This window comes from Salvelinus alpinus, chromosome 11 (genome assembly GCF_045679555.1).
Source record: "Salvelinus alpinus chromosome 11, SLU_Salpinus.1, whole genome shotgun sequence".
NCBI classification, from domain to species: Eukaryota; Metazoa; Chordata; class Actinopteri; order Salmoniformes; family Salmonidae; genus Salvelinus; species Salvelinus alpinus.
The window spans coordinates 13,713,594-13,732,598 of record NC_092096.1 but is presented as its reverse complement, the minus strand read 5'-3'; the positions used below and the strand labels follow the sequence as shown (position 1 = coordinate 13,732,598).

Here is a 19,005-nt window from a genome sequence, read left to right as displayed (position 1 = left end):
AGAGGAAAGGCTGTCTCATATCATTACCAAGCCCAGCTCCATGTAGAGGAAAGGCTGTCTCATATCATTACCAAGCCCAGCTCCCTGTAGAGGAAAGGCTGTCTCATATCATTACCAAGCCCAGCTCCCTGTAGAGGAAAGGCTGTCTCATATCATTACCAAGCCCAGCTCCATGTAGAGGAAAGGCTGTCTCATATCATTACCAAGCCCAGCTCCATATAGAAGAAAGGCTGTCTCATATCATTACCAAGCCCAGCTCCCTGTAGAGGAAAGGCTGTCTCATATCATTACCAAGCCCAGCTCCCTGTAGAGGAAAGGCTGTCTCATATCATTACCAAGCCCAGCTCCATGTAGAGGAAAGGCTGTGTAACAACGACACAACAGCAGAACTGAAGACAGAGCTGCATTTCCTGACAAAATGTAAAAAAATATAAAACAATTAGAGAGTGTCGTTTCCCCAAATGTAAAACCTTTATTCGAGGTTTCAAAGACATCTCTGATGAGGATAGGCTACCCGTCCTGTTGGGGGAGGACGCAGAGAGCTGTGGGTTGGCAGCGCAATACATTGCCGCCTGACATAAGATGAGGGACAGTGTCTGACAGACCAACCAACCTGCACATGTCCTCTATACCATTGTTATAGTTATTGTTCAATGTATGGTAATTTTGACCCTTGATTATTGTTGTAACTGTTGTCTTGTTGACAATAATGATTATTGTTAATTTAATTATGTTAATATTGTAACTCTCCAAAGTAAGCTTTGGCAATATGTAGATTGATACGTCATGCCAATAAAGCAAATTGAATTGAATTGAAAGAGAGAGAGAGAGAGAGAGAGAGAGAGAGAGAGAGAGAGAGAGAGAGAGAGAGAGAGAGAGAGAGAGAGAGAGAGAGAGAGAGAGAGAGAGAGAGAGAGAGAGAGAGAGAGAGAGAGAGAGAGAGAGAGAGAGAGAGAGAGAGAGAGAGAGAGAGAGAGGAAATACAAGCAGAGCTGACACTGTGATGTATTGCGTAGTTGGAGATAGTGGTGACTCTTGCAGGCAAGCCCAAACTACGGAAACTACAGCCCAAACTACAGAAACTACAGCCCAAACTACAGAAACCCAGTCATTCCCTATGCGTTTCCTTTCCCGTTTTAGAGCACTTTGAACTCAAGTATAATCATTCTGCCGGCAGAGAACTCTCAAATACAGCAGTAGCTTAGTGCCAAATCAAACAGTAGGTAATACATCAATTCTAATGACTAGGTAAAATACCAGTGGAGCTCAGTGCTGCATACCTTCCTGTGCAGTGTAGCCCAGTGTAGGTGTTGCATACCTTCCTGTCCAGTGGAGCTCAGTGTAGGTGTTGCATACCTTCCTGTCCAGTGTAGCCCAGTGTAGGTGTTGCATACCTTCCTGACCAGTGGAGCCCAGTGTAGGTGCTGCATACCTTCCTGTCCAGTGTAGCCCAGTATAGGTGCTGCATACCGTCCTGACCAGTGGAGCCCAGTATAGGTGCTGCATACCTTCCTGTCCAGTGTAGCCCAGTATAGGTGCTGCATACCGTCCTGACCAGTGGAGCCCAGTATAGGTGCTGCATACCGTCCTGTCCAGTGGAGCTCAGTGTAGGTGTTGCATACCTTCCTGTCCAGTGTAGCCCAGTGTAGGTGTTGCATACCTTCCTGACCAGTGGAGCCCAGTGTAGGTGCTGCATACCTTCCTGTCCAGTGTAGCCCAGTATAGGTGCTGCATACCGTCCTGACCAGTGGAGCCCAGTATAGGTGCTGCATACCTTCCTGTCCAGTGTAGCCCAGTATAGGTGCTGCATACCGTCCTGACCAGTGGAGCCCAGTATAGGTGCTGCATACCGTCCTGACCAGTGGAGCCCAGTGTAGGTGCTGCATACCGTCCTGACCAGTGGAGCCCAGTATAGGTGCTGCATACCTTCCTGACCAGTGGAGCTCAGTGCTGCATACCTTCCTGACCAGTGGAGCTCAGTGATGCATACCTTCCTGTCCAGTGGAGCCCAGTGTAGGTGTTGCATACCTTCCTGTCCAGTGGAGCCTAGTGTAGGTGCTGCATACCTTCCTGAGCAGTGGAGCTCAGTGTAGGTGTTGCATTCCTTCCTGACCAGTAGAGCTCAGTGAATGTGCTGCATACCTTCCTGACCAGTGGAGCTCAGTGTAGGTGTTGCATACCTTCCTGACCAGTGGAGCTCAGTGTAGGTGTTGCATACCTTCCTGACCAGTGGAGCTCAGTGTAGGTGCTACATACCTTCCTGACCAGTGGAGCTCAGTGCTGCATACCTTCCTGTCCAGTGGAGCTCAGTGCTGCATACCTTCCTGACCAGTGGAGCTCAGTGTAGGTGTTGCATACCTTCCTGACCAGTGGAGCTCAGTGTAGGTGTTGCATACCTTCCTGACCAGTGGAGCTCAGTGTTGCATACCTTCCTGACCAGTGGAGCTCAGTGCTGCATACCTTCCTGACCAGTGGAGCTCAGTGTAGGTGTTGCATACCTTCCTGTCCAGTGGAGCTCAGTGTTGCATACCTTCCTGTCCAGTGGAGCCCAGTGTAGGTGTTGCATACCTTCCTGTCAAGTGGAGCTCAGTGTTGCATACCTTCCTGACCAGTGGAGCTCAGTGTAGGTGTTGCATACCTTCCTGACCAGTGGAGCTCAGTGTAGGTGCTGCATACCTTCTTGACCAGTGGAGCTCAGTGTAGGTGTTGCATACCTTCCTGACCAGTGGAGCTCAGTGTAGGTGTTGCATACCTTCCTGTCCAGTGGAGCTCAGTGTTGCATACCTTCCTGACCAGTGGAGCTCAGTGTAGGTGTTGCATACCTTCCTGTCCAGTGGAGCTCAGTGTAGGTGCTGCATACCGTCCAGTCCAGTGTAGCCCAGTTCTGCATACCTTCCTGACCAGTGGAGCTCAGTGTAGGTGCTGCATACCTTCCTGTCCAGTGGAGCTCAGTGTAGGTGCTGCATACTGAAAGTTTAACTCAATATGCAATAAACTTGTTTACCAGAAAAAACTCAAGTGAATTTCACTTGTTAAATACCCAAAAGAAGCAACAGCTGAGTACGGCCCTTTCGAGTGACGCAGCACTCCGTTATACCCTGTCAAAACTCCCCCTGTCCTCAGCACTCTCTAATACCCTGTCAAAACTCCCCCAGTCCTCAGCACTCTCTAATACCCTGTCAAAACTCCCCCTGTCCTCAGCACTCTCTCCTGTCAAAACTCCCCCCGTCCTCAGCACTCTCTCCTGTCAAAACTCCCCCTGTCCTCAGCACTCTCTCCTGTCAAAACTCCCCCTGTCCTCAGCACTCTCTCCTGTCAAAACTCCCCCTGTCCTCAGCACTCTCTCCTGTCAAAACTCCCCCTGTCCTCAGCACTCTCTCCTGTCAAAACTCCCCCTTTCCGCACTCTCTCCTGTCAAAACTCCCCCCCGTCCTCAACACTCTCTCCTATCAAAACTTCCCCCCGTCCTCAGCACTCTCTCCTGTCAAAACTCCCCCCGTCCTCAGCACTCTCTCCTGTCAAAACTCCCCCTGTCCTCAGCACTCTCTAATACCCTGTCAAAACTCCCCCTGTCCTCAGCACTCTCTAATACCCTGTCAAAACTCCCCCTGTCCTCAGCACTCTCTAATACCCTGTCAAAACTCCCCCTGTCCTCAGCACTCTCTAATACCCTGTCAAAACTCCCCCTGTCCTCAGCACTCTCTAATACCCTGTCAAAACTCCACCTGTCCTCAGCAATCTCTCCTGTCAAAACTGCCCCTGTCCTCAGCACTCTCTAATACCCTGTCAAAACTCCCCCTGTCCTCAGCACTCTCTAATACCCTGTCAAAACTCCCCCTGTCCTCAGCACTCTCTCCTGTCAAAACTCCCCCTGTCCTCAGCACTCTCTAATACACTGTCAAAACTCCCCCCGTCCTCAGCACTCTCTCCTGTCAAAACTCCCCCTGTCCTCAGCACTCTCTCCTGTCAAAACTCCCCCTGTCCTCAGCACTCTCTCCTGTCAAAACTCCCCCTGTCCTCAGCACCTTCTCCTGTCAAAACTCCCCCTGTCCTCAACACTCTCTCCTGTCAAAACTCCCCCTGTCCTCAGCACTCTCTCCTGTCAAAACTCACCCCTGTCCTCAGCACTCTCTCCTGTCAAAACTCCCCCCGTCCTCAGCACTCTCTCCTGTCAAAACTCCCCCTGTCCTCAGCACTCTCTCCTGTCAAAACTCCCCCTTGTCCTCAGCACTCTCTAATACCCTGTCAAAACTCACCCCTGTCCTCAGCACTCTCTCCTGTCAAAACTCCCCCCGTCCTCAGCACTCTCTCCTGTCAAAACTCCCCTCGTCCTCAGCACTCTCTCCTGTCAAAACTCCCCCCTGTCCTCAGCACTCTCTCCTGTCAAAACTCCCCCCCGTCCTCAGCACTCTCTCCTGTCAAAACTCCCCCCATCCTCAGCACTCTCTCCTGTCAAAACTCCCTCCGTCCTCAGCACTCCCTTATACCCTGTCAAAACTCCCCCTGTCCTCAGTACTCCCTTATACCCTGTCAAAACTCCCCCTGTCCTCAGCACTCTCTCCTGTCAAAACTCCCTCCGTCCTCAGCACTCCCTTATACCCTGTCAAAACCCCCCGTCCTCAGCACTCTCTCCTGTCAAAACTCCCCCTGTCCTCAGCACCTTCTCCTGTCAAAACTCCCCCTGTCCTCAGCACTCTCTAATACCCTGTCAAAACTCCCCCTGTCCTCAGCACTCTCTCCTGTCAAAACTCCCTCCGTCCTCAGCACTCCCTTATACCCTGTCAAAACTCCCCCTGTCCTCAGTACTCCCTTATACCCTGTCAAAACTCCCCCCTGTCCTCAGTACTCCCTTATACCCTGTCAAAACTCCCCCCGTCCTCAGCACTCTCTCCTGTCAAAACTCCCCCTGTCCTCAACACTCTCTCCTATCAAAACTCCCCCCGTCCTCAGCACTCTCTCCTGTCAAAACTCCCCCTGTCCTCAGCACTCTCTCCTATCAAAACTCCCCCCGTCCTCAGCACTCTCTCCTGTCAAAACTCCCCCTGTACTCAGCACTCTCTCCTGTCAAAACGCTACCTCCTTGCACAAAGGCGGAGGTAGCGGTCCTGCTGCTGGGTTGTTGCCCTCCTACGGCCTCCTCCACGTCTCCTGATGTACTGGCCTGTCTCCTGGTAGCGCCTCCATGCTCTGGACACTACGCTGACATACACAGCAAACCTTTTTGCCACAGCTCGCATTGATGTGCCATCCTGGATGAACTGCACTACCTGAGCCACTTGTGTGGGTTGTAGACTCCGTCTCATGCTACCACTAGAGTGAGAGCACCGCCAGAATTCAAAAGTGACCAAAACATCAGCCAGGAAGCATAGGAACTGAGAAGTGGTCTGTGGTCACCACCTGCAGAATCACTCCTTTTTTGGGGGTGTCTTGCTAATTGCCTATAATTTCCACCTGTTGTCTATCCCATTTGCACAACAGCATGTGAAATGTATTGTCAATTAGTGTTGCTTCCTAAGTGGACAGTTTGATTTCACAGAAGTGTGATTGACTTGGAGTTACATTGTGTTGTTTAAGTGTTCCCTTTATTTTTTTGAGCAGTGTATATTTTCATATTCGTTCTGCTATATCCATCCAGTGTAATGTCGGTAGGCAAGTTTGTAAACACTGGAAAAGTACTTTAGATGATGCAGGACAGGCCTAGTTACAGCGAAATATAACTAACCCAAGATAGTTCATCTGTGTCGTTTACAGTGGGAGCAAACAAAGCATAGTGAGCAGAACAAGCAAGGTGGTTAAAGCCAAGCAAGGGCTAGCGAGATCCTATTGGCGCGTTGTAGCATGTGTTTGCATATTTCCATTAGGGAACGCCTAGTCTGTGAAGTGCGCTTGTGCACAAATTCAATTCGACCTAGCACTCTTTCTAAACAATTCAATTAAAATATTTGGTGAAGCGTCAAGTCGTTACAACTCACTGCACTGTGTTCGTAACATATTGTAGTTTAGGGAACAGAAAAAATATATTGATCAAATGTTTCATCGATGAGAAAATTAGCAGAATGTCGGCCCAGTTTCACGTAGTTTCATCCTCTACCACTCAAATACCCGCGACTGAACTACCACTTGGTGGTGAGAAAACGTTCAACATCTGAACGGACGCTTCAGCTGTATAGCCCGTGTGACGTGTCCGGGTTACTCCTTCTGTCTGTGCTCCCGTGCAGTGATGTTCTATGTTATGTTGTTATTGTGTTGTAATTTGAAATGTAATTTAAAAAAAAATACACATTAAAAAAAGCTTACGGTAAGTGATTTATATATATGTACACTAGATGATTTTTAGGGGGTGCTGTGTTGAAGCCATCGAGCCTCCATCTTGGCACTCCCCCACAGTTGTAATTGTATTTTGGAATCTATAGAAATGTATTTATTCCATTACAGACACCTTAATCCATACTTTCAAATTAAATCATGTGAGCTAATCATACAAATTAAAAATTTAAAAAATATAAAACATTTTCCTTATTAAAGTATATATATTTTTTGATGACTAATGATACTGTCCCAACTACAACAACAAAAATTATGAAATACATGTAATTTTGTCCTTAATTTAAAAATAGTGTAGAATTCCATTCATTCGTATGGAGGACCGGGCCATACCGGGGCGTTCCAATATGGTCGCCCGATGGTTTCAAAGGATCATAATGGGAATAAATAGCATCCCGAAATCCAGGGTTTATATACATCGTTGGTTACAGTGTAATTTACAGGAACGAACTAAGTACTGCCTACCACATAGGCTACCCGGAAAACGGACACACGCACAAACAGCACAGACAGGTCGAGTTCGTTTTCTGAGTACCTGATAAACACGACAATGGCTAAACTTAATAGCTGTTTCCAACGGCTGTTTATCTTCTTCAACCTGCTGTTCGCGGTAAGTTAGCAACTCTTTATTTGTAAATACAAGTAGGAACATGTGATTTAACTCAGTAGTCGATACTTTAAGGTTACGTTCGATTGTAATCAACTGCGCAACAAAACAACACGTATCTTCTTCACCAAACACTTCTGCTCATAAAAGTTCGTTTAAAAATGTTTGTAGCCTATCTGTGTGAAATTATATGGTTTCTACGTGTCTCTCCATGTTGTATAAAGTTGTATAATCCAAGTTTACATCCGTTAAATATGGCTTTAAAGACATGTTTTATTACATTATGCTATATGCCTTGTACAATTATGAAAATAATGTTATTTGATAGTGGATGGGATGTTTTTCTTTAGATTGTTGGAGGTGTGATTATCGGCCTGGGACTTCTGGGGCAATTCGTCTACCATGACAGTACTTCAGAGGTAAAATGGGATCTAGCTTTGGTCCATGGCGTTACATGCGGGTTGAGCTTTGAAGAAGTTTAAAGCCGCACACGTAACACCCTAGACAAGAGCTAAATGGGCTCAAAGTTCAAATTACATTCAAACTGTATTTTACGAATATATATATATATATATTGAATGAATTCTTACCAAAGATAATTCATTTTGATTATAATTTCTCTATTTTGACAAACCAAAAGTGGAAACAAACAGTTACACATATGCATTAAACGCTGCAGCATCTGAAAAACAGGTTAATGTGTCAACAGTTTAGGTAATAGACTATAACTATACTTCCTTATTGGTCAGCTATATATACAAAGTGAACTCTTGTGTACAAAGTCAATGTTCCTAAAGTACTGTCCTATACAAGGTCTACCGTGCAATAAAAATAAAAAAAGGAGATTTTTTCCCCCCTATTAGGAATGTAGGTATTTCTTTGTTAGTTTTGTACCTTTAGCCCGCCATTAAAAAAAGACATGTAAATAAAAACTTGTCCAGAAAAAGAGAAGGGACGTGGGCTATTATGATGACATAATGGTATGCTGTGACACACGATGGATGTTGTATTGTTTTTCAGTTTGAGAACCAGTCCAAAGGGTTTGTGGTGCTGTATGTGGTAGGAGGCATCACCATGGCCATGTCTCTGCTTGGAGCGTACGGAGCACACAGACAGAAGAGAATTCCCCTGATCGTGGTGAGGGGGTCTACTGCGACGAGCTGAGTTCACATTCATTCAGACAACTACGACCATAGAACAATATACAATATGTCACAGTTTCCCAAACATAGATTAACCCTAGTCCTGGACTAAAAACGGGTTTTCAATGAAGATACCTACTTGAGCTTGCTTTTTAGTCCAGGACTAGGCTTAGTCTGTGTCTGGGAAACCACCCTGATATCCTGTTTATATCGTACACATTGGGAAAGACACTTACCATTTCGTAACCAGTTTTGTTTAACGATTCACTGAGTCACACAGTAACTTTATTGGACAGAAAATGGTTTATGAACTAAGTCTCTCTATCTTTCACTTTCTCTCTAGTTTCTGGTAGCCTGTTTTATTGGCTGCTTCGGCCTCCTGCGTCTGGCGGTGCCCACAGCCATGTACCGTTCTGAGGTATTGTTTGTTAATAATAATAATAATGTCTGTACATGACTGTCCTGTAATACTTGATGTGTTATACTGGTAGACAGGTCTACAGCCAGTGGTACTGTAGTATCAACTGTCTATTATCATTTCCCAGTTTCTTTGTTTCCTTTCCCCAAGGGATGGATATAGTATGTTATATAAATACTGAACTTTTGCTAGGGGACCTACAGTCTCTTAACAGAAAGTCTTCCAGCAGCTAGGTGTCCCACACTATATCTGTTTCTGATGAGGCAACCTGAAAACAATCAGCATTCATGTGATTTATTCAGGGGATTTTTCACACACAAGGCACAACATGACCTATATCCATACATGCAGGTTTAGATGTGTGAAGTTGCATAGGGCCTTGTTGATAACTGGGATTGTGTGTGTGTGTGTGTGTGTGTGTGTGTGTGTGTGAACTCTGTCAAGGCCATTGTTGACGTCTGCGGTTGTTCTGTTTGTTTTGCAGATGGAGCAGATCGTGGAGGAGAAGTTCCGTGAGGTCCTGCCTCTGAACGAAGCCTCCCCTGATGTTAGACAGCTCACTGAGAGGATCCAGCTGAATGTACGGGACATTTCCATGAATCATTTCACCAGAATATACCTGACATGTCCATAACATTCAATATATCAACGGATCCCGTTTGGGATCTAGTCCGTCTTTTCCATTGAAACATCAGCAGGAAATATTTCACTAAGGTTTACAATAATATCATTCATTCAATACTTAATAGTTTTGAGAAGTTACATTGTAGTTTGAGTTTATTTTTTGAGTTTATTTTTATTTTTACAGGGACAGTGCACATTAATCAACGTTTCAGTAAAAGTGCCAGTTTTAGCCAGCCGGCTAATTTTCAACCGCAGTTGCGTGTTCAACATGTACCTCAGTAATGTTAACTTCATGTAACAACACACTGTAGTGTTCACTTGATCCCTACCCTTGACCAATGAGTCTACTGTCCTCCCAAACCCCCAAAAATGAAGTGTTCCTTCCAAATAGGTCCAGACACTGCTGGGCATAACAGACGTGTTGACTCTAACCAGCAGTGAATGAGGAAGAGGTTGACCTAGTGGTTCAACTAGTGTACTGTTCTCAACATGTCCTTGTCTGATACGCTGACTGTGTGTGGGGTGTTTTTTTAACAGTTGAAGTGCTGTGGACTGTTCAGTTACACAGACTGGGGCAACAACATACCTGACTCCTGTCTCTGTGAGGGTGAGGAAGATCAGATGGAAGGTACATGTCTGAACATGCCATACCAGGTGAGTTCAGATCAACTCTACATGACAGGACTGATGATGGAGCTTTATAGTCAATAGGCTCCTCCTCCTTCTTCTCAGTTCATATGCACATAGGTTTACATCCTGGTCTACCATGACCTTTAACCCTTCAGTACATTATGTCTGTTAGATACACTCATAAAGGGTTATGTCTGTTAGATACACTCATAAAGGGTTATGTCTGTTAGATACACTCATAAAGGGTTATGTCTGTTAGATACACTCATAAAGGGTTATGTCTGTTAGATGCACTCATAAAGGGTTATGTCTGTTAGATGCACTCATAAAGGGTTATGTCGTGTCATTTTTTCTTCTTCTGTTTTTCAGTTGTCGTTCTTTTCAGAGTTCAAGATGACTGAACAACAGCAGCTGATCTACAAACAGGTTGGACCAGCTACCCTTTTCTGTTATCTTTAGATCAGCCCTGTTGTCGTCTACATTCCTAGACAGAACCGGTTGCTTTTGTCACTGATCACAGAGCAGCACACTGAATGAAGCTCTATTGAGCCGTGATCTGAGTCACGTTATTACACAGACATGAAATGTACCTACGTCTTTTTTCAATCTGCACATTTTTAGTTTTGTGATCCCTGTGGGAATTGAACCCGTGACCTTGGCATCGCTAGCACCACACTGTAACCATCTGAGCCAGACAGCACCATGACTGAGTTCTGATCTGTGTTCCAATGAGTTTTAACGGACCTCTGTCCCACAGCCCTGCTTGCCCATCCTCCAGGGCTACCTGGCTAAAGTTCTGGACATCCTGTTGGGCTTTTCCTTCGGATTCGCTGCTCTGGCTGTGAGCACGCATTCTGTACCGCGCACATTTCACACCTTACACATCAAACTGTCAGTTGAATATCTCTACTAGTCCCTGGCTTGCTGTCACCCACGTGGTTGTGTTTAATTGATGTTGTTGTGTTGTTCTCCCAGCTCCTGGGAGCGGTGATGTCTGCCGTCCTGCTGGCTCAGCTGAGGAGCTCTACCGTAGCGGTTCCTGTGCTGTTCAGCGTCAGCGCCCACCTGTCCAAGTTCAGCTTCAGCGCCCACCCGCCCAAGTACAGCGAGCTTTACAACGAGCCTGAGAAGGCCGAGAAGTGAAAAGCAGGCTGAGTTTCAGGATGTGGTTAGTTAGATGACATGGTTTAGGCAGGCTCAGCATATAAATAACCATTCTAGTAGTTATAAAGCGCCACAGACCCACAGGCTCAGCATAGAAATACAACTACTAGAATGGTTAAAGCGCCACAGACCCACAGGCTCAGCATAGAAATATAACTACTAGAATGGTTAAAGCCCCACAGACCTCGGCACTATGACTGGACAACCATGGGGTATGATCAATATAGTTGAATGGGGATTGTCTTTCTAGTGATATTTTTCTATGGTGTCCAGACTCACACTGTTTCCCTTCCACATCTTCTTATGATTGTTGTTTGTGTGTTTTTCAACGAGAGGTCTCCTTAACTCTCTTACTGACTGTCAAACCAAAAGGAAGGTGCTACTTCCTTCTGTGTCTCATTTGCTTTGAGTTGTACGTTTAAGAGAATCACCACCGGTGGTTTTATACATATGCAGGGAGTTCTTAGTAAAATGGTTGCGAAACGTTACGTTTTATTTGCAGAATGAGACACAAAGAACTGGCAGGGCGTTTTTGAAAAGAGGATCATGCAAAGAGAGTACAACTCTGAGAGAGTAAGGACAGAATGTCATTTCCATATGACTTTGAATGTCAAATCATTTGCCGTGTAACTGCAATAATTAAAGGGAAACGAAAGTGGAGGTTGACGAAGGGAAAATCTGTAGCTGACACCCAAGTCCTTTGTTTTTTGCAATGAAATGAAAAATGTTAAATGTTTTGCTATGAACTGTAAATCCTTAAATGAAATATACCACATGCCAACTGTCTTGCTCTCTATTTTTCTAAATAAAGCATCTGTCTTCTACATGTCTCTTTTGTACAAATATATTAGAATTTGCAACTTATTTACAACTCTTTTGAGGAATATATTAGAATTTTGAAATGAATTCCTCTTTTGAGAAAACATTCCATTTTAGAAGCTTTGCATATTAAGATCTAATTCTGTTGAATAAAAACACTAGGAAGTTCTTGTCTACAAAATTGGAGCTATTGAGTGAGAGGAGAGAACCCCGACTAAAACACCTGAGGGAAGATAAAGGGAGGGAGGGAGAGTGTAGAGGAGTACGATGAAGGGAGGGAGAGTGTAGAGGATGAAGGGAGGGAGGGTGCAGAGGATAAAGATGAAGGGAAGGAGGGAGGGTGCAGAGGAGAAAGATGAAGGGAGGGAGGGTGCAGAGGAGAAAGATGAAGGGAGGGTGCAGAGGAGTAAGATGAAGGTAGGGAGGGTGCAGAGGAGAAAGATGAAGGTAGGGAGGGAGGGTGCAGAGGAGTAAGATGAAGGGAGGGTGCAGAGGAGAAAGATGAAGGGAGGGAGGGTGCAGAGGAGTAAGATGAAGGTAGGGAGGGTGCAGAGGAGAAAGATGAAGGTAGGGAGGGAGGGTGCAGAGGAATAAGATGAAGGGAGGGAGGGAGGGTGCAGAGGAGAAAGATGAAGGGAGGGAGGGTGCAGAGGAGTAAGATGAAGGGAGGGAGAGTGCAGAGGAGAAAGATGAAGGTAGGGAGGGTGCAGAGGAGAAAGATGAAGGTAGGGAGGGAGGGTGCAGAGGAGTAAGATGAAGGGAGGGAGAGTGCAGAGGAGAAAGATGAAGGTAGGGAGGGTGCAGAGGAGAAAGATGGAGGGAGGGTGCAGAGGAGAAAGATGAAGGGAGGGAGGGTGCAGAAGAGAAAGATGAAGGGAGGGAGGGTGCAGAGGAGTAAGATGAAGGGAGGGAGGGTGCAGAGGAGAAAGATGAAGGGAGGGAGGGTGCAGAGGAGTAAGATGAAGGGAGGGAGGGTGCAGAGGAGAAAGATGAAGCAAGGTAGGGAGGGTGCAGAGGAGTAAGATGAAGGGAGGGAGGGTGCAGAGGAGAAAGATGAAGGGAGGGAGGGTGCAGAGGAGAAAGATGAAGGGAGGGAGGGTGCAGAGTAGAAAGATGAAGCAAGGTAGGGAGGGTGCAGAAGAGTAAGATGAAGGGAGGGAGGGTGCAGAGGAGAAAGATGAAGCAAGGTAGGGAGGGTGCAGAGGAGAAAGATGAAGGGAGGGAGGGTGCAGAGGAGAAAGATGAAGGGAGGGAGGGTGCAGAGGAGAAAGATGAAGGGAGGGAGGGTGCAGAGGAGAAATATGAAGGGAAGGAGGGAGGGTGCAGAGGAGAAAGATGAAGGGAAGGAGGGAGGGTGCAGAGGAGAAAGATGAAGGGAGGGAGAGTGTAGAGTAGTACGATGAAGGGAGGGAGAGTGCAGAGGATGAAGGTAGGGAGGGTGCAGAGGAGAAAGATGAAGGGAGGGAGGGTGCAGAGGAGAAAGATGAAGGTAGGGAGGGAGGGTGCAGAGGAGTAAGATGAAGGGAGGGAGAGTGCAGAGTAGAAAGATGAAGGTAGGGAGGGTGCAGAGGAGAAAGATGAAGGTAGGGAGGGAGGGTGCAGAGGAGTAAGATGAAGGGAGGGAGGGAGGGTGCAGAGGAGAAAGATGAAGGGAGGGAGGGTGCAGAGGAGTAAGATGAAGGGAGGGAGAGTGCAGAGGAGAAAGATGAAGGTAGGGAGGGTGCAGAGGAGAAAGATGAAGGTAGGGAGGGAGGGTGCAGAGGAGTAAGATGAAGGGAGGGAGAGTGCAGAGGAGAAAGATGAAGGTAGGGAGGGTGCAGAGGAGAAAGATGAAGGTAGGGAGGGAGGGTGCAGAGGAGTAAGATGAAGGGAGGGAGAGTGCAGAGGAGAAAGATGAAGGTAGGGAGGGTGCAGAGGAGAAAGATGAAGGTAGGGAGGGAGAGTGCAGAGGAGTAAGATGAAGGGAGGGAGGGAGGGTGCAGAGGAGAAAGATGAAGGGAGGGAGGGTGCAGAGGAGTAAGATGAAGGGAGGGAGAGTGCAGAGGAGAAAGATGAAGGTAGGGAGGGTGCAGAGGAGAAAGATGAAGGTAGGGAGGGAGGGTGCAGAGGAGTAAGATGAAGGGAGGGAGGGTGCAGATGAGAAAGATGAAGGGAGGGAGGGTGCAGAGGAGAAAGATGAAGGGAGGGTGCAGAGGAGTAAGATGAAGGGAGGGAGGGTGCAGAGGAGAAAGATGAAGGGAGGGAGGGTGCAGAGGAGAAAGATGAAGGGAGGGAGGGTGCAGAGGAGAAAGATGAAGGGAGGGAGGGTGCAGAGGAGTAAGATGAAGGGAGGGAGGGTGCAGAGGAGAAAGATGAAAGGAGGGAGGGTGCAGAGGAGAAAGATGAAGGGAGGGAGGGTGCAGAGGAGAAAGATGAAGCAAGGTAGGGAGGGTGCAGAGGAGAACGATGAAGGGAGGGAGGGTGCAGAGGAGAAAGATGAAGTTGGAAGACAGTAAGCTGGAGAGGGATGAGAGAGGCTGGAGAGAGAGTTAGCCCGGACAAAGATGGCAAAAGAGTAGAGTGAGAGGTTGTTGCATCTGTTAGACAGACATGGAGAATATCCTTACAGATCTGAAGAAAGAGGGAGGAGACGAATCTAGAATCAAACTATACAATTATGGAGAAATTAGAACACAGAACTTAGGGAGATGGAGCAAGAGATGAAGAGGATAGAATCAGAGATGGAGAGGATAGAATCAGAGATGAGATGTAAAGGATAGAATCAGAGATGAAGAGGATAGAATAACAGATGGAGAGGATAGAATCACAGATGGAGAGGATAGAATCAGAGATGGAGAGGATAGAATCACAGATGGAGAGGATAGAATCACAGATGGAGAGGATAGAATCAGATGGAGAGGATAGAATCAGAGATGGAGAGGATAGAATCACAGATGGAGAGGATAGAATCAGAGATGGAGGGGATAGAATCAGAGATGAGATGGAGAGGATAGAATCACAGATGGAGAGGATATAATTACAGATGGAGAGGATAGAATCAGAGATGGAGAGGATAGAATCTCAGATGGAGAGGATAGAATCAGAGATGGAGAGGATAGAATCAGAGATGAGATGAAGAGGTTAGAATCAGAGATGAGATGGAGAGGATAGAATCAGAGATGAAGAGGATAGAATCAGAGATGAAGAGGATAGAATCAGAGATGAGATGGAGAGGATAGAATCAGAGATGAGATGGAGAGGATAGAATCAGAGATGAGATGGAGAGGATAGAATCAGAGATGAAGAGGATAGAATCAGAGATGAAGAGGATAGAATCAGAGATGAAGAGGATAGAATCAGAGATGAAGAGGATAGAATCAGAGATGAAGAGGATAGAATCAGAGATGAAGAGGATAGAATCAGAGATGAAGAGGATAGAATCAGAGATGAAGAGGATAGAATCAGAGATGAGATGGAGAGGTTAGAATCAGAGATGAAGAGGATAGAATCAGAGATGAAGAGGATAGAATCAGAGATGAAGAGGATAGAATCAGAGATGGAGAGGATAGAATCAGAGATGAAGAGGATAGAATCAGAGATGGAGAGGATAGAATCAGAGATGAAGAGGATAGAATCAGAGATGAAGAGGATAGAATCAGAGATGAGATGGAGAGGATAGAATAAGAGATGGAGAGGATAGAATCAGAGATGGAGAGGTTAGAATCAGAGATGGAGAGGATAGAATCAGAGATGGAGAGGATAGAATCAGAGATGAGAGGATAGAATCAGAGATGAAGAGGATAGAATCAGAGATGGAGAGGATAGAATCAGAGATGTAGAGGATAGAATCAGAGATGGAGAGGATAGAATCAGAGATGGAGAGGATAGAATCAGAGATGGAGAGGTTAGATTCAGAGATGGAGAGGTTAGAATCAGAGATGGAGAGGTTAGAATCAGAGATGGAGAGGTTAGAATCAGAGATGAAGAGGATAGAATCAGAGATGGAGAGGATAGAATCAGAGATGAGATGGAGAGGATAGAATTAGAGATGAGATGAAGAGGATATAATCAGAGATGAAGAGGATAGAATCAGAGATGGAGAGGTTAGAATCAGAGATGGAGAGGTTAGAATCAGAGATGGAGAGGTTAGAATCAGAGATGGAGAGGTTAGAATCAGAGATGAAGAGGATAGAATCAGAGATGGAGAGGTTAGAATCAGAGATGGAGAGGATAGAATCAGAGATGAAGAGGATAGAATAGAATCAGAGATGGAGAGGATAGAATCAGAGACGGAGAGGATAGAATCACAGATGGAGAGGATAGAATCTCAGATGGAGAGGATAGAATCAGAGACGGAGAGGATAGAATCACAGACGGAGAGGATAGAATCTCAGATGGAGAGGATAGAATCAGAGACGGAAAGGATAGAATCACAGATGGAGAGGATAGAATCTCAGATGGAGAGGATAGAATCAGAGATGGAGAGGATAGAATCTCAGATGGAGAGGATAGAATCAGAGACGGAGAGGATAGAATCACAGATGGAGAGGATAGAATCAGATGGAGAGGATAGAATTACAGATGGAGAGGATAGAATCAGAGATGGAGAGGATAGAATCTCAGATGGAGAGGATAGAATCAGAGATGGAGAGGATAGAATCAGAGATGAGATGAAGAGGTTAGAATCAGAGATGGAGAGGATAGAATCAGAGACGGAGAGGATAGAATCACAGATGGAGAGGATAGAATCAGATGGAGAGGATAGAATTACAGATGGAGAGGATAGAATCAGAGATGGAGAGGATAGAATCTCAGATGGAGAGGATAGAATCAGAGATGGAGAGGATAGAATCAGAGATGAGATGAAGAGGTTAGAATCAGAGATGGAGAGGATAGAATCAGAGATGAAGAGGATAGAATCAGAGATGAAGAGGATAGAATCAGAGATGAGATGGAGAGGATAGAATCAGAGATGAGATGGAGAGGATAGAATCAGAGATGAGATGGAGAGGATAGAATCAGAGATGAGATGGAGAGGATAGAATCAGAGATGAAGAGGATAGAATCAGAGATGAAGAGGATAGAATCAGAGATGAAGAGGATAGAATCAGAGATGAGATGGAGAGGATAGAATTAGAGATGAGATGAAGAGGATATAATCAGAGATGAAGAGGATAGAATCAGAGATGGAGAGGTTAGAATCAGAGATGGAGAGGTTAGAATCAGAGATGGAGAGGTTAGAATCAGAGATGAAGAGGATAGAATCAGAGATGGAGAGGTTAGAATCAGAGATGGAGAGGATAGAATCAGAGATGAAGAGGATAGAATCAGAGATGGAGAAGATAGAATCAGAGATGGAGAGGATAGAATCAGAGATGGAGAGGTTAGAATCAGAGATGGAGAGGATAGAATCAGAGATGGAGAGGATAGAATCAGAGATGGAGAGGATAGAATCAGAGATGAAGAGGATAGAATCAGAGATGAAGAGGATAGAATCAGAGATGAGATGGAGAGGTTAGAATCAGAGATGAAGAGGATAGAATCAGAGATGAAGAGGATAGAATCAGAGATGAAGAGGATAGAATCAGAGATGGAGAGGGTAGAATCAGAGATGAAGAGGATAGAATCAGAGATGGAGAGGATAGAATCAGAGATGAAGAGGATAGAATCAGAGATGAAGAGGATAGAATCAGAGATGAGATGGAGAGGATAGAATCAGAGATGGAGAGGTTAGAATCAGAGATGGAGAGGATAGAATCAGAGATGGAGAGGATAGAATCAGAGATGAGAGGATAGAATCAGAGATGAAGAGGATAGAATCAGATATGGAGAGGATAGAATCAGAGATGAAGAGGATAGAATCAGAGATGGAGAGGATAGAATCAGAGATGGAGAGGATAGAATCAGAGATGGAGAGGTTAGAATCAGAGATGGAGAGGTTAGAATCAGAGATGGAGAGGTTAGAATCAGAGATGGAGAGGTTAGAATCAGAGATGAAGAGGATAGAATCAGAGATGAGATGGAGAGGATAGAATTAGAGATGAGATGAAGAGGATATAATCAGAGATGAAGAGGATAGAATCAGAGATGGAGAGGTTAGAATCAGAGATGGAGAGGTTAGAATCAGAGATGGAGAGGTTAGAATCAGAGATGAAGAGGATAGAATCAGAGATGGAGAGGTTAGAATCAGAGATGGAGAGGATAGAATCAGAGATGAAGAGGATAGGATAGAATCAGAGATGGAGAGGATAGAATCAGAGACGGAGAGGATAGAATCACAGATGGAGAGGATAGAATCTCAGATGGAGAGGATAGAATCAGAGACGGAGAGGATAGAATCACAGACGGAGAGGATAGAATCTCAGATGGAGAGGATAGAATCAGAGACGGAGAGGATAGAATCACAGATGGAGAGGATAGAATCTCAGATGGAGAGGATAGAATCAGAGACGGAGAGGATAGAATCACAGATGGAGAGGATAGAATCAGATGGAGAGGATAGAATCAGAGATGGAGAGGATAGAATCTCAGATGGAGAGGATAGAATCAGAGACGGAGAGGATAGAATCACAGATGGAGAGGATAGAATCAGATGGAGAGGATAGAATTACAGATGGAGAGGATAGAATCAGAGATGGAGAGGATATAATCTCAGATGGAGAGGATAGAATCAGAGATGGAGAGGATAGAATCAGAGATGAGATGAAGAGGTTAGAATCAGAGATGGAGAGGATAGAATCAGAGACGGAGAGGATAGAATCACAGATGGAGAGGATAGAATCAGATGGAGAGGATAGAATTACAGATGGAGAGGATAGAATCAGAGATGGAGAGGATAGAATCTCAGATGGAGAGGATAGAATCAGAGATGGAGAGGATAGAATCAGAGATGGAGAGGTTAGAATCAGAGATGGAGAGGATAGAATCAGAGATGGAGAGGATAGAATCAGAGATGGAGAGGATAGAATCAGAGATGAAGAGGATAGAATCAGAGATGAAGAGGATAGAATCAGAGATGAGATGGAGAGGTTAGAATCAGAGATGAAGAGGATAGAATCAGAGATGAAGAGGATAGAATCAGAGATGAAGAGGATAGAATCAGAGATGGAGAGGGTAGAATCAGAGATGAAGAGGATAGAATCAGAGATGGAGAAGATAGAATCAGAGATGAAGAGGATAGAATCAGAGATGAAGAGGATAGAATCAGAGATGAGATGGAGAGGATAGAATCAGAGATGGAGAGGTTAGAATCAGAGATGGAGAGGATAGAATCAGAGATGGAGAGGATAGAATCAGAG

General features: G+C 45.4%; 1 protein-coding gene across 1 annotated transcript; it reads left to right on the top strand.

Annotated features, from left to right (window-relative positions):
* Positions 1 to 6,770: 6,770 nt before the first annotated feature.
* On the top strand, positions 6,771 to 11,733 carry LOC139533603 (tetraspanin-8-like). The gene is made up of 9 exons (XM_071331758.1): positions 6,771 to 6,934; positions 7,282 to 7,350; positions 7,952 to 8,068; positions 8,417 to 8,491; positions 8,976 to 9,071; positions 9,653 to 9,769; positions 10,115 to 10,171; positions 10,503 to 10,586; positions 10,721 to 11,733. Exons 1-9 carry the CDS (start codon positions 6,875 to 6,877, stop codon positions 10,886 to 10,888), a joined length of 843 nt encoding a protein of 280 aa, XP_071187859.1. The 5' UTR covers positions 6,771 to 6,874; the 3' UTR covers positions 10,889 to 11,733.
* Positions 11,734 to 19,005: the final 7,272 nt, after the last annotated feature.

Bases quoted from the DNA above. Each gene is read 5' to 3' on its own strand.
- LOC139533603 (XM_071331758.1), top strand. From the start codon at position 6,875: ATGGCTAAACTTAATAGCTGTTTCCAACGGCTGTTTATCTTCTTCAAC. The intron at 6,935-7,281 runs GTAAGTTAGCAA...GTTTTTCTTTAG, and splicing joins TCTTCAACCTGCTGTTCGCG to ATTGTTGGAGGTGTGATTAT. The intron at 8,492-8,975 runs GTATTGTTTGTT...TTTGTTTTGCAG, and splicing joins CAGCCATGTACCGTTCTGAG to ATGGAGCAGATCGTGGAGGA.